The sequence below is a fragment of the Colobus angolensis genome, unplaced genomic scaffold (genome assembly GCF_000951035.1).
Source record: "Colobus angolensis palliatus isolate OR3802 unplaced genomic scaffold, Cang.pa_1.0 Scaffold59, whole genome shotgun sequence".
In the NCBI taxonomy this organism is placed as follows: domain Eukaryota; kingdom Metazoa; phylum Chordata; class Mammalia; order Primates; family Cercopithecidae; genus Colobus; species Colobus angolensis.
This window is the reverse complement of record NW_012119487.1, coordinates 6,690,048-6,702,397: the sequence shown is the minus strand read 5'-3', so window position 1 is coordinate 6,702,397 and position 12,350 is coordinate 6,690,048. Positions and strand designations below refer to the sequence as shown.

Below are 12,350 nucleotides of genomic sequence, written 5' to 3'. Positions count from 1 at the left end.
TCATGCCATAATCACAGCACTTTGGGAGGCCAGGGAAGGCAGGTCACTTGAGGTCAGGAGTTCAAGACCAGCCTGGCCAGCATGGTGAAACCCAGTTTCTACTAAAAATACAAAAATTAGCCGGACGTGGTGTTGCAAAACTGTAATCCCAGCTACTTGGGAGGCCGAGGCAGGAGAATTGCTTCAACCGGGGGGACGGAGGCTGCAGTGAGCTGAGATGGTGCCACTGCACTCCAGCCTGGGAAACAGAGCAAGACTCTGTCTCAAGAAAAAAAAAAATATCTAGGTAATAAATACTTCTAATTTACAATGTCATAATGTTATTAACAAGATTTGTAGCAAGTAGCAGCAGCCCCTAGTTCCATTACTCCCATTCCCTTGTATCAACTTTCTAGAAGGAATCTTTTCAATTTTTAGTTGTTTTTATTTACTGAGTACACTCTCTCTCTATTATATATGTGTGTGTGTGTGTGTGTATATATATATATTTTTTTTATTAAGAGAGAGAGAGTCTTGCTCTTTCATCCAGACTGGACTGCAGTGGCGCAATCACAGCTCACTGCAGCTTTGACCTTCCTGGGTTCAGCTTCCCAAGTAGCTAGGACCACAGGTACATGTCCCTACACCGGGCTAGTTTTGTATTTTTTGTAGAGATGGGGTTTCGCCATGTTGCCCAGGCTGGTCTTGAACTCCTGAGCTTACCCAATCTGCCTGCCTTGGCTTCCCACAGTGCTAGGATTGTGCAGCCAACAATTCTATATTTCTAAATAACTTGCCTATGCCATTCTGCTTGGAAACTCTTATGCAAAAAAAAAAAAAAAAGTTTGCCATCAAAATGGCAGTTGTTCTACTCTTGAGAAACTGTTGTAGAGTGAACTGTACTTGGAAAGATTAACTCATGCTAACTAAACCTGTAAGGACCAAATTACTCATTTATAGTGAAATGTATAAAAATCAGTTACATTAGTTATTTACGTAGTTCTGACCAGTGTGTTTTCTCCCAGTTGGAAAGACATCTAACTTACCATGTAACAGAAGGATACTAAAGCATGGAATTGGAATAACAGGAGTTTAATACGCAATTCACGTATATAATTATATTAGGCTGTGATCAGGCAGTTGCTTCCATTCCCATAATAAGGATAATTTTTTCTTTTAGAATACAACAAAATTTAGTGGCAGAGAAGGATAGGAAAGTAAAGACCAATGTTCTATAAAAATTTGAAGCATATTTTGTGTCACATGGTAGATACACTCCCTCTTGAGACACTTGACTGAACCAGATGGGACAAGTGTAACAAAAACTTGCTGTATTGTAAAGAGTACTGAGAGTAGAGAGTAAAATTCTAAATATGTATATTTCTTTCTTTTTTTCTAAATACGTTTCTCTTTGTTCTTTTTCTTACATGCTTCCTTATCTGAAAGTGGGAGAATTGGGCTAAATGATCATTACATGTTTTTTGGAAGTTTTGACAATTGTAAGAGATTTGTAGAGAATTGACTTCTTGGACTTCTATTTTTAGTAGTGGAATTACTTTCGTGTTAAAAGTTCTACACCTGTTCTAGTAGAACATTATATGGCTAGACATTTTGGTATAATTGGTTATACTCTTTGCATTTTTTAAAGCATTCTCTTTTCTTCCACTATCTATTTTTTATAATTTTCTTTCATATTTGTGAAATTATAGTTTCATATTTGCCATTCATCTCCTTTCTTGAAATTCTTCCTTTAAAAAGATTAAACTGCAGAAGAAGGTGTCATGTGGTAAATTCCTGGTGTATGTAGTTGGCCCCACTTTCCTTTTACATTGACACTTTGGGGACTCTCCCCTTCTTTCTACAAATCAATTGCATCCTTGTTGTATTTGCATATTCTAGTTAATAGATTGAAATGAAGTGTTCAAATTTATAATTTTGAAGATAGTTTGTATACTTCCTTTGTAAATGAACTGTCACTTTATTAGCTTGGAGTTACTTTTTGTATAAAGTTGTTACTTTTTAAATAAACATGTGGTCTTTGTCCTCTAGACAAATAATCTGTAGATAGTTAGAGATAACTAGTGTAGAGAAGTCCCACAAACAATGTGAAGACTTGGATACTTTGTCATCGTTGTTGAGACAGAGCCCTTGTGAGTTTGTTCTGTGTGACAGATTAACTCACTTGGGAAGAATGGATCTAAGGTCCAGTCAAAGTCAGTTTGTCTTGCAAGAAAAAATGTCAATCTTCATGATACTATGTTTTGGAAATTTATTCCGTTGTAAAACATATTATTTCAGTTATATTTTTTAATTGGAGTATCCTCTTGTGATTGTCAGTTCATATTTTATCTCTCCTTATTTGCCTTGACTTGTAAATTACATTCATCTGTTTTGCCTCTTCTTTTTTAAAATCCAAAGGTCTTCAAGAGGCATAGACTCTAGAAGTGGGTGTGAGGCAGTCATGCTTATTTGTAGTACGTGTTATGTCTTACTGATTCTTTTGATTTTAATTGGCGTATTCTTATCATCTGGGCACTTGTTTAACGTAGATTCCTGGAACCTTTTCTAGAGCAACAGGATCAGAATTTTAAAAATCTGACCCAGTGTCTGTTTTAACAAATGCCCCAGGTAGTTCTGTTGCATAGCCAGGCAAATTAAAGTTTTATGAATCTTTTTTTTAAAATATATTTTTGTTTGTTTTGGAGTCGCTCCACTGGGCTTTTTTATTCTCTCTTTCAAGTATATAAGAAAAAATTAGAATGATGTTTGTTCATAAACTCTTATTGTTATTTTATTTTTAGCTTTTGATATTCTTTTTATATATTTTTATCAGATTGACCTGGTATTCCTGGTTCTTGTGAATTTTAACAGTAAATGGCCAGACGCGTGGGCCCATGCCTGTAATCCCAGCACTTTGGGAGGCCGAGGCGGGCGGATCACGAGGTCAGGAGATTGAGACCATCCTGGCTAACACGGTGAAACCCCCTCTCTACTGAAAATACAAAAAAATTAGCCGGGCGTGCTGGCGGGAGCCTGTAGTCCCAGCTACTTGGGAGGCTGAGGCAGAAGAATGGCCTGAACTCGGGAGGTGGAGCTTGCAGTGAGCCGACAGCGCGCCACTGCACTCCAGCCTGGGTGACACAGCGAGACTCTGTCTCAAAACAAAACAAAACAAAAAACAGTAAATGATATATACTTGTATTTTTATGTTTTGCTACTCTGAAAATGTCAAGGCTTGTTATACTTTCATTTATCTGTTCTATCTTTGTTTCAATTATCAATTTGAGTTACTCCCAACCCACAAGCTGTCCGCTTGATTATATTAAATTTTTTTGTTTTCAGATGTTTGATTTTGCCTGAAATCTTCCATAGAAATATATTCTCACATCTGTGAGTAAGTAGGTAATAACTAGAAATAATAAATTTGACTTTTGAAAGGTATAGGTTTATCTGTTTATTACACTTATCTCTGCAAATGAGCTTCTCATGGAGAAAGTGATTTTAGTGTCTATCAGCTGTGTTACTTTCACTGTAAATTTTGTTTTGATGTTTTATTACTTTAGTTGGGGAAGAGAAGGCTAGGAGTCAGATAATAGAATTGCTACTATCCATGAAAAGATTTTTCAGCATGTTAGATAAGGGATATAATTTAGAACACCTGTTTCTTAAAGTTAGTTTGAGTTAGTTTTGTAGAAAATTGATTCTTTTAAAAATACCAATTAGCAAATGGGAAAACTGATTAAATAGAAGTAATAGACGAACTTAAATGGGTTCATAAAGTTGCTTCTTACTGTTTATGCTATGGTTTTAAAGAAAACTTTCAACTCAGTTATATTTTTTAAAAGAAAAATTATAATTTTCTATTGTAGGAATCGCATGCAGCCCAGCTACAGATTCTTATGGAATTCCTCAAGGTTGCAAGAAGAAATAAGAGAGAGGTATATTATTTTGTGTGTTTTATATAATGTTTTATTTACTATTGTTAACTGTTCCCATTTTGTAAAAGCATTTCAGGCTAAAAATTTCTTTAAATATTTTTAAAAGCATTTTAATTTTTAGGAGGTTTCCTTAAGCTTTGTTATTTTAACTTCTTTTCTCATTACAACTTGACACTTAAAAGATCTTTTTATGGAGATGTGCTGAAAAGTTATCAGTAAGATTGACTACAATAATTTACCTAAAAGCTATAAAGAATTGAAAATAGATTTATTAAATAACAGCCTACCCTTCGCCATGAAGAGAAAACTTAGGAAAACTTAGATAATAAAGCCTTAGGTAGGATACAGTTTTTTTTAAACATATGTAGGCAAAAACAAGTAAAAACATAGCTACGTATTTAGAACTTGGGAGTTCTAACTCCTGGAGGATAGTTAAAAGGCAGTTTTGTATCAGCAGTTTTATAGCGAGCATGTTCTAATTTAACATTTATAAAATTTCAAAGTCATTTCACACTATACAAAATATGGGAAAATTAAATAGCTAAAATCCTGTTCTCTGGATAGCATGCTAAAAGAACTTCAAAAACTTTTTTTTTTTTTTTAATTTCTAACTGGCTGGAACCTGGTATGTTTATGTTAAGAATTGTCTAATTAGTATACTTTTTACTCATTTAAAACTGTGTAAATTGTCTATTATGTGCTATGTTCTGGGCTATCTTTGTTCTTTTTGACAATAAATAGATAAGAGATGTGTTACTGGATGATGAAGTGTTGAATAGCTAAATATTTTTATATGGTTTGTGGCTACTTTTTATTTTCAACTGTTGCTAATTTAGTTGTGATTTTAAGATGCCTACTAACAAACATTATCTGTTATAAATTTAAGATTTACTTGTGTCTCTTAGGTTTTTCTTTTCTTTTTCTTTTTTTTTTTTTTGGTGGGAAAGAAGATGATATCCAGTCATTCATTTGTTTAAGTGTCTGGTGGCTCAATATAAACGGCAGTGTGCATGAAAGTTGCCTGATGTGGAGCTTGCAGTGAGCCGAGATGGCACCACTGCACTCCGGCCTGGGCGACAGAGCGAGACTCCGTCTCAGTAAAAAAGGAAGTTGCCTGATGATCTTGCTAAAATGCATGTTCTGATTAAGGGAGGCTCTGTTGGAGCCTGACAATCTATATTTCTAGCAAGCTCCAGGGATGTTGAAGTTCTTGGTCCTTGGACCACACTTTGAGGATCAAGGCTGAACATTTTTATAATATATAGAATAACATGTTTCTGTCTGTCTGAGAATTTGAAGTCATTGAGAATGATATTCAGTACATAAGAAAGTACCTGATAATGAATGAATAAATGAATCCATGAAGTTAAAATCTCAAAATACCTGGGGCTTAAATGAAATGACTAATTATTATCTGTGTCCTAAACTAATTTTAAGCAACAGTTAATGAAACCTAATGGTTTTCATTAGCCCCTGAGATTTTTCAGTATTAGTCATTGCTTTTATGGGGTCTCCTGATGCCTACCACAAATTGTTAGACTTAACATTGTCTCATATGATAAGGATATACCATATAACTGTAAAACATTATGAAGGGTCTGAAATTCTTTACCTTTATAGCAAGTTAACAAGTTAGCTTGCACAGTTTCATCGATGCTGGCAAAAGACCTGAGATGACTGGAGATAAAATATTTTGTTACTCATGAGACATTTGATAACATCAGCTTCATCTTTGCATCAGTTCCCTCTGACCCCCATGTCCCACACGTGACAATGTGGAGATGGCTCTAGGTGGATGCTGCACACACAAATGGATTTGTTTATGTTGCAGCAAAGGAACCCTCATATTAGGAAACCCCAATCTTCTAAAAGGAGTTGCTGGCAGACCTATTCAATCTTGGTACTGCAGGGAGACCATGATTTTTTATTTTTTTTATATTGGTCAGAAAACAAATCTGTCCTCTGCCCCCAGAATAAGTCTCTATTTCTGTCTTGCCAGCCTCTTTGCCATATAAACATTCTTGGAAAGATGATTTACAACAAAAGCTGTCACAAGATGTGCAGAAATTGGAGAGATAATGGAGAATTCCTTCCCAACATTAATTCTTCTCTGTGATCTTCATTTGGACTTTCTCTGATGTGGTGGCCTGGGGCCTCCCGCAGCATCTTCTGTGATACTGACTTTGATTTTATAGATTTGGCATAGTGTTTTTTATTTCTGTTATTAAACTTCTGGGTGAATCATGCTGTAGAACTTCTTTGCTTGAGTTTAGTTTGAATCTAATGTAATCTTTGTGATTCATTTTTCTTTTTTTCTTTTCTCTTGGACCATATTTTCTTGTAGTAGGTATGTTAACCAAGAAACATACGAGTTCCAAATACTTCTGGATATTTGTGCCTCCAGCGTACAGTGATTGTACTGTCATTAATACATTTTGGTTTTCTTGATTTTGTTATATCTATGATTGTGTGACTGAGTATTTTAGTTTTAATTACACAAGAAATTCTGAGAAGCTAGGTAACAAATTGTAAACGTTTATCTATTTGATTAAATTTCATGAATTTCACAATAATTGGAATTGAGTACTATAGTGATTTGTAATTATAATAAGCTTTAGTCTAGAAAATATAGTTGAATAATACCTCATGTTTTAGTGCAGACAGATTGAAGTGAATGGTTATATTTTCTTGCATATAAGTCTGTTTGTGTGTTTAATCCTCAAAATGAGTATAATTGTTACAGTTCTTAGGACCTGTAATACAATTTATATACTTGAACTTATTCAAGTAAAATACAGATTTACCAGGAGGCACATTGCTACTTTTGAGTTTGTTTCTCTAAGCTTAACATTCAAACTTTGCAAATTAACTTCGTGATTTTATTTGTAACTTTTAATTGGAGTTCTGTTGAGTGTAGGTTTAGACATTGATACATACCAATCAGAGAAGTTAAATACGCTTTTTGGATTTAATGTTAAGATTCATTTAACTCATTTGGATAATGAGTACTCCACTGTCACAACTGGCTAGTAATTTAGGGCCAATTAATTTTCAGTTTTATTTTTTTCCTACTGATTCTCCTTAGAATATTGAGAGAATGGAAAGTGCAAGTCACATAATAGGCATTTGCATTAGTTATCTATTGCTGTGTGACAAATTACTCTCAAATTTGATGCCCTAAAACATGAAAAATTCAATATATTGAGTCTAGAATTTTGATTCAGAGTAGCTGGGTGCCTTGGCTCTGAGTTTCTTACCAAGCTGCAATTAAGTTGTTGGCCAAGGTAGCAGTTATCTCGAGGTTTGACTGGGATAGGAACTTTATAAGCTCGGTCATCAGCTTTTGGAAAGAGATAACGCTTTTTTTGTCGCATGGGCTTCTCCATAGAGTAGCTCACTACATGGCAGCTGGCTGCTTCTCAAAAGGAGCAAGTAAGAAAGCAAGAGAGGGTATTGAAGACAGAAGTCACATGCTCTTTGTAACTTCATCTTGGAAGTTATATCCTAAAACTTTTGCTGTTTTCTCTTTGTTAGAAGCGTATCATTGGTTCATTCCACACTCAGAATTGCACAAGGGTGTGAATACTAAGAGGTGGGGATCTTTGGAGGCTGTCTTAGAACCTGCCTGTTATAGCATTTAATAGTTATATATATTTAAATGAACGTGTTAGTCTCCTTCATGGTCAGGTTAATCAAAAGGGGTGTAGGGTTCCATGTAAAAGCTGGTCTTGTCTGTGCAAATTTGTACCAGCGTTTGAATGATTCCCTTCTATTTCATTTGATTTAATTTTAAAATGCACTTTTGGAAGTGTTTGATACCTATTAAATTTACTGTAATATAATCATTTTGATGAGTCTTGTTTTCCTTTTGGTTTTACTTGGAATTTTAGTGAATTGAATTTTAAACGATTTTTATATGAAAAACACAAAAAAGTATATAAATCAAATTTACAGTTTAAAGAATTATAGTAGAGTGACCATTTGTATAACCACATTGTAAGCACAATGCAATACTGCTAGAACGGCTGAAGCACCCTGACGACCCTTTTTGGATTGCAGTCATCTTCCTTGCCCATTAGATAACCAATATTCTGATATTTATGGCAGTCACTTTCTTGCCTTTCTTTAATGTTTCGATGCCTGAGTATCCATAGGTCTCTCTGTGTTTGAGCATTATATAAGTGTGCTTGTGCCATATATAATCTTTTATTCCTATCTTCTTTGGCTCAATGTTACGATTCATCCACATGGTTATATATGACTGTAGTTGGTTGATTGTTGTTGTTGTATAGTATTCCATTAAGTGAGTATGCCCCATTTTTGTTGTTGATGGTCATTTGAGTTGTTTTCAGTTTTGGGCTGTTTGCAAAAAATACTACTATGTTAAATGTGTATCCAGGTTTATGTTAGTATACATATTTATATGGAATGTATTTAGAAGTGGAATTGATGAGTCATAGGATATGTGTATCTTCAAATTTAATAGATAATGCCAAAATATTTTTCAAAACAAGTTGTGTTAGTTATTCTTCCTACAGGCATTGTATAAGCATTTCTGTGCACTGTGTTCTTCTTGCCAGTATGTGATACCAATAGATTTTTTTTCCAGTTTAGCTGATCTTGGGGTATATACTGTTATATGGTTGTAATTTGCATTTTCCTGATGACTTACAAGGTTGAGCACCTAATAGTACGTTTATTGGTCATTTGGGTTTTTTTATATTTTGTGTCTGAAGTACTTGTTTAAAACTTTTTACATTTTTTGTTTGGTTTTTCTTAATGGTTTGATATTTATATATTCTGGATATACATTTTGTCAGATCTGTCTATCACAAATATCTTTCCCTCGAATTGGGCTGCATTCTTTTCATTGTCTTAATGGTGTCATTTGATGACCGGAAGTTTCTGATATTAATAGAGCGAAATTTATCTTATCTGTTATAATTAGTGTCTTTTGTGTCACTTAAATAAGTGACCTGTAGTCATAAAGACATTTTTCTATTCTTTATTTGAAGCTTTATTCTTTTATCTTCCATATTTAGATCTGTACTCTACCTAGAGATTTATTTTTGCGTATAATGTGAGGTATAGAGATATTTTCATATGGATATCTAGCTGCCCAAGCATCCTTTATTAAAAAGGCCATTCTTTCTTCATCAGTCTGAAATTTCACCTTTGTCATATATCATGTGTCCATGTATGTGTGGGTCTGTTTCTAGGTCCTCTTTTCTGCTCCACTGGTCTTTTTGGCAGTACCACATTGTATTAAATACTAGAGCTTTGAATTAAGTTGCTGTTCTTCTTTAAAGTCTGGGATATTCTGACTCTCTGCATTTCAATATAAATTTTAGAATCAGCTAGTACGTTTCCATGGTAAACTTGCTGTGCTTTTTATTGGGATTAATTTGACTAGATAAATCTGGGAGACTGTGTATTTACAATATTCACTCTTCTCATCCATGAACATGGTGCTTCCCGCTATATTTAGATCTTTAAAATATCCTTGTATTTTTCAGGGTATTCTTACACATCTTTATTTTAGATTTAGTCATATGATGCTGTTGTAAATGACGTCTGTGTTTCTAACTTTAGTTTCTTATTATTGCTAGTGTATAGAAATACAGTTGTGTTTTACATATAGATTTTTAAAAATATCCAGCAACCTGGTTAAACTCTCATTAATCCTATTTTTAGATTCTTTTATGTTTTCTATGTACACATCATAATCTGCAAATAATAACAGTTTAGTTTCATTCTTTATGATCCTTATATCTTTTATTTATTTTTCTTGTCTTACTCTGCTGGCTAGGACATCCGGTACAATGATGAATAGAAGTGGTGATAGCGGGGCATCCTAGTCTTGATGCTGATCTCAAAGTGAAAGCATTCGACGTGTCACCATTAGGTATGATGTTTTCTGTAGGTTTTTTGTAGGTACTTTTTATTACTCAAGGCAGTAAATTTCTACCCAGTTTGCTAAGAGAATTTTTAAAAAATTTCTGAGTGGGCTTGAGTAGTCTCCAGAACTTTTGTGCATCTGATACAACCATACGATTTTTCCTTTTTGTTCTGTTAATGTGAATAATTACATTGGTTTAACATTGGAAAGTCAGTCAACTTTGCTCCTAGAGTGACCAACCATCCTGATTGGCCCAGGGGTGTCTTATATCTTAGTTATATCACTGAAGGTTCTGCATTCTAGGAAACCCCACCAGGACAGTTGGTCCCCCTACTTGCACCCCTTATGTAAACCAAACTTGGCCATTGTATATATTCTCTTCTATATGGTTTAGTTTGCTTATATTTTTTTTAGGATTTTTGCATCTATATTCATGAATGAGATTTTTTTTTTTCTTACACATATCTTGTCCAGTTTTGCTATAAAGATTATGCTAGCTTTATCAAATGAGTTGGGAAATGTATCCTCTTTTTAAATTTTCTGGAATAATTTGTGTAGTCTAAGAACATCTTTGTTGAATGTTTAAAGATCTTATTGGAGAGGCAATCTGGACCTGTGATTTGTTTACAGGAAGTTTTAAGTTATTGAATCTGTTACTTGAGCAGTTGTGTTTTTATTAAGTTTTTTGTTTTAGATGTCACTTTTCATTTGTTAAATTTTTTCTAGTCATTGTTTATGTCATCTCAATTTTCAGATTTATCAGCATAAGATTGGTCTTAATAGAGTCTTGGCCGGGCGTGGTGGCTCAAGCCTGTAATCCCAGCACTTTGGGAGGCCGAGACGGGCAGATCACGAGGTCAGGAGATCGAGACCATCCTGGCTAACACGGTGAAACCCCGTCTCTACTAAAAATACAAAAACTAGCCGGGCGAGGTGGTGGGCGCCTGTAGTCCCAGCTACTTCAGAGGCTGAGGCAGGAGAATGGCGTAAACCCGGGAGGCGGAGCTTGCAGTGAGCTGAGATCCGGCCACTGCACTCCAGTCCTGGCGACAGAGCGAGACTCTGCCTCAAAAAAAAAAAAAAAAATAGTCTTAAGTTTTTAATGTCACCAGGGTTCATTCCTGGCAGTGGTTATTTTGCTTGTTCCTTTCTGTCTTTCTCTTTCGCTTTTTCTTGGATCAGTTCTTGCCAGGAATATATCAATTATATGAATTTTTTCTAATAACCAACTTCTGATTTTGTTTTTCCTATTTTGTTTGTTTTCTGTTTTATGTTCTTTATTATTTCCATCCTACTTTCTTTCATTTTACTTTTTTGTTCCTTCCTAATCTGTTGGCTTGGTTGGATATGCATATTATTATGCAGGTCATTTTTTCTAATGTAGGCATTTAGGGCCATAGTTTCTTATTTTTTTAATCTGTACCTAATTCTTTTGGCATCATATTTTGTTTATTATTGTTCAAAATAATTTCTAATTTTCATTATTTTTTTTCTTAAGCCTGTGGCTTATTTAGAAACAAAGGTCTTATTACTTGAACATTGAGATTTTGTTTTTTTTGTTCTGGATTTCTGTTATAATTGCATTGTAATCAGAAAGTTGTGTTTTCTTTCTTTGAATATACTATTTACTGTACCAACTGGTAATTGGTTAAAATTTTGAAATATTTTGCTTGAAAAGAATGTGTTTTCTGCAGTTGTGTGATTCATGGTAAAGTTGTGAAATGTGTGGTGAGAATTTCCTGCATTCATACCAGGCCTTTCTTTCCCTGTTACACCTATTACTGGCTCATTATCTTTGAGGTGAATTTCTTATAGATAGCGTATGGTTGAACTATGCTTTGTAAATCTACTCTGCCAGGCTCAGTTTTTAAATTATGTGTTTAGGCCATTTAATATAAATGTTATGGCATAAGCCTGTCATTTTGTTTTTTGTTTAATATATATATATTTTTTTATTATTGTTGTTGCTTTTCTGTTTTTCTCTTCATGGCTTTTGCACAGGTTTTTTTTTTTTTTTTGGAATTCCATTTTGATTTATCTATAATGTTTTAAAGTAAATTTTTTGTATCTTTTTTTAGTGGTTGCTCTATTACATCATATATTTTAACTTATCGGTCTACTGGTATTGACATCTGTTTACATTTGTTCTTACATAAGCCATCTTATTTTGCCCCTTCACCTATTATTTATTTATTTGGTTTTGTTCTTGCTTTTTCTGTTTTCTTCTCAGCTTAAAACAAAATGTTGGCTGGGCACAGTGTCTCATGCCTGTAATTCTAACACGTTGGGAGGCTTCGGTGGGAGGATCACTTGAGGGCCAGGAGTTCAGGACCAGCCTGGGCAATATAGTGAGACTTTGTCTCTACAAACAATTAAAAAAAAACTTTGTGAAGCATGGTGGCCTGTACCTGTAGTCCCCGCTACTTGGGAGACTGAGGTGAGAGGATCGCTTGAGCCTAGGAGGCAGAGGCTTCAGTGAGCTGAGGTTGTGTCATTGCACTCCAGCCTGGGTGACAGAATGAGTCCCTGTCTTA

General features: G+C 34.5%; 1 protein-coding gene across 2 annotated transcripts in view; it reads left to right on the top strand.

Annotated features, from left to right (window-relative positions):
* RFWD2 (ring finger and WD repeat domain 2, E3 ubiquitin protein ligase) overlaps positions 1 to 12,350 on the top strand; it is a 263,804-nt gene that overhangs the window by 53,837 nt on the left and 197,617 nt on the right. For both annotated transcript variants that reach the window (XM_011962376.1, XM_011962375.1), the window contains one exon: positions 3,849 to 3,917. In XM_011962376.1, the coding sequence (XP_011817766.1) occupies positions 3,849 to 3,917 (69 nt within the window). The remainder of the gene's footprint in view (positions 1 to 3,848; positions 3,918 to 12,350) is intronic.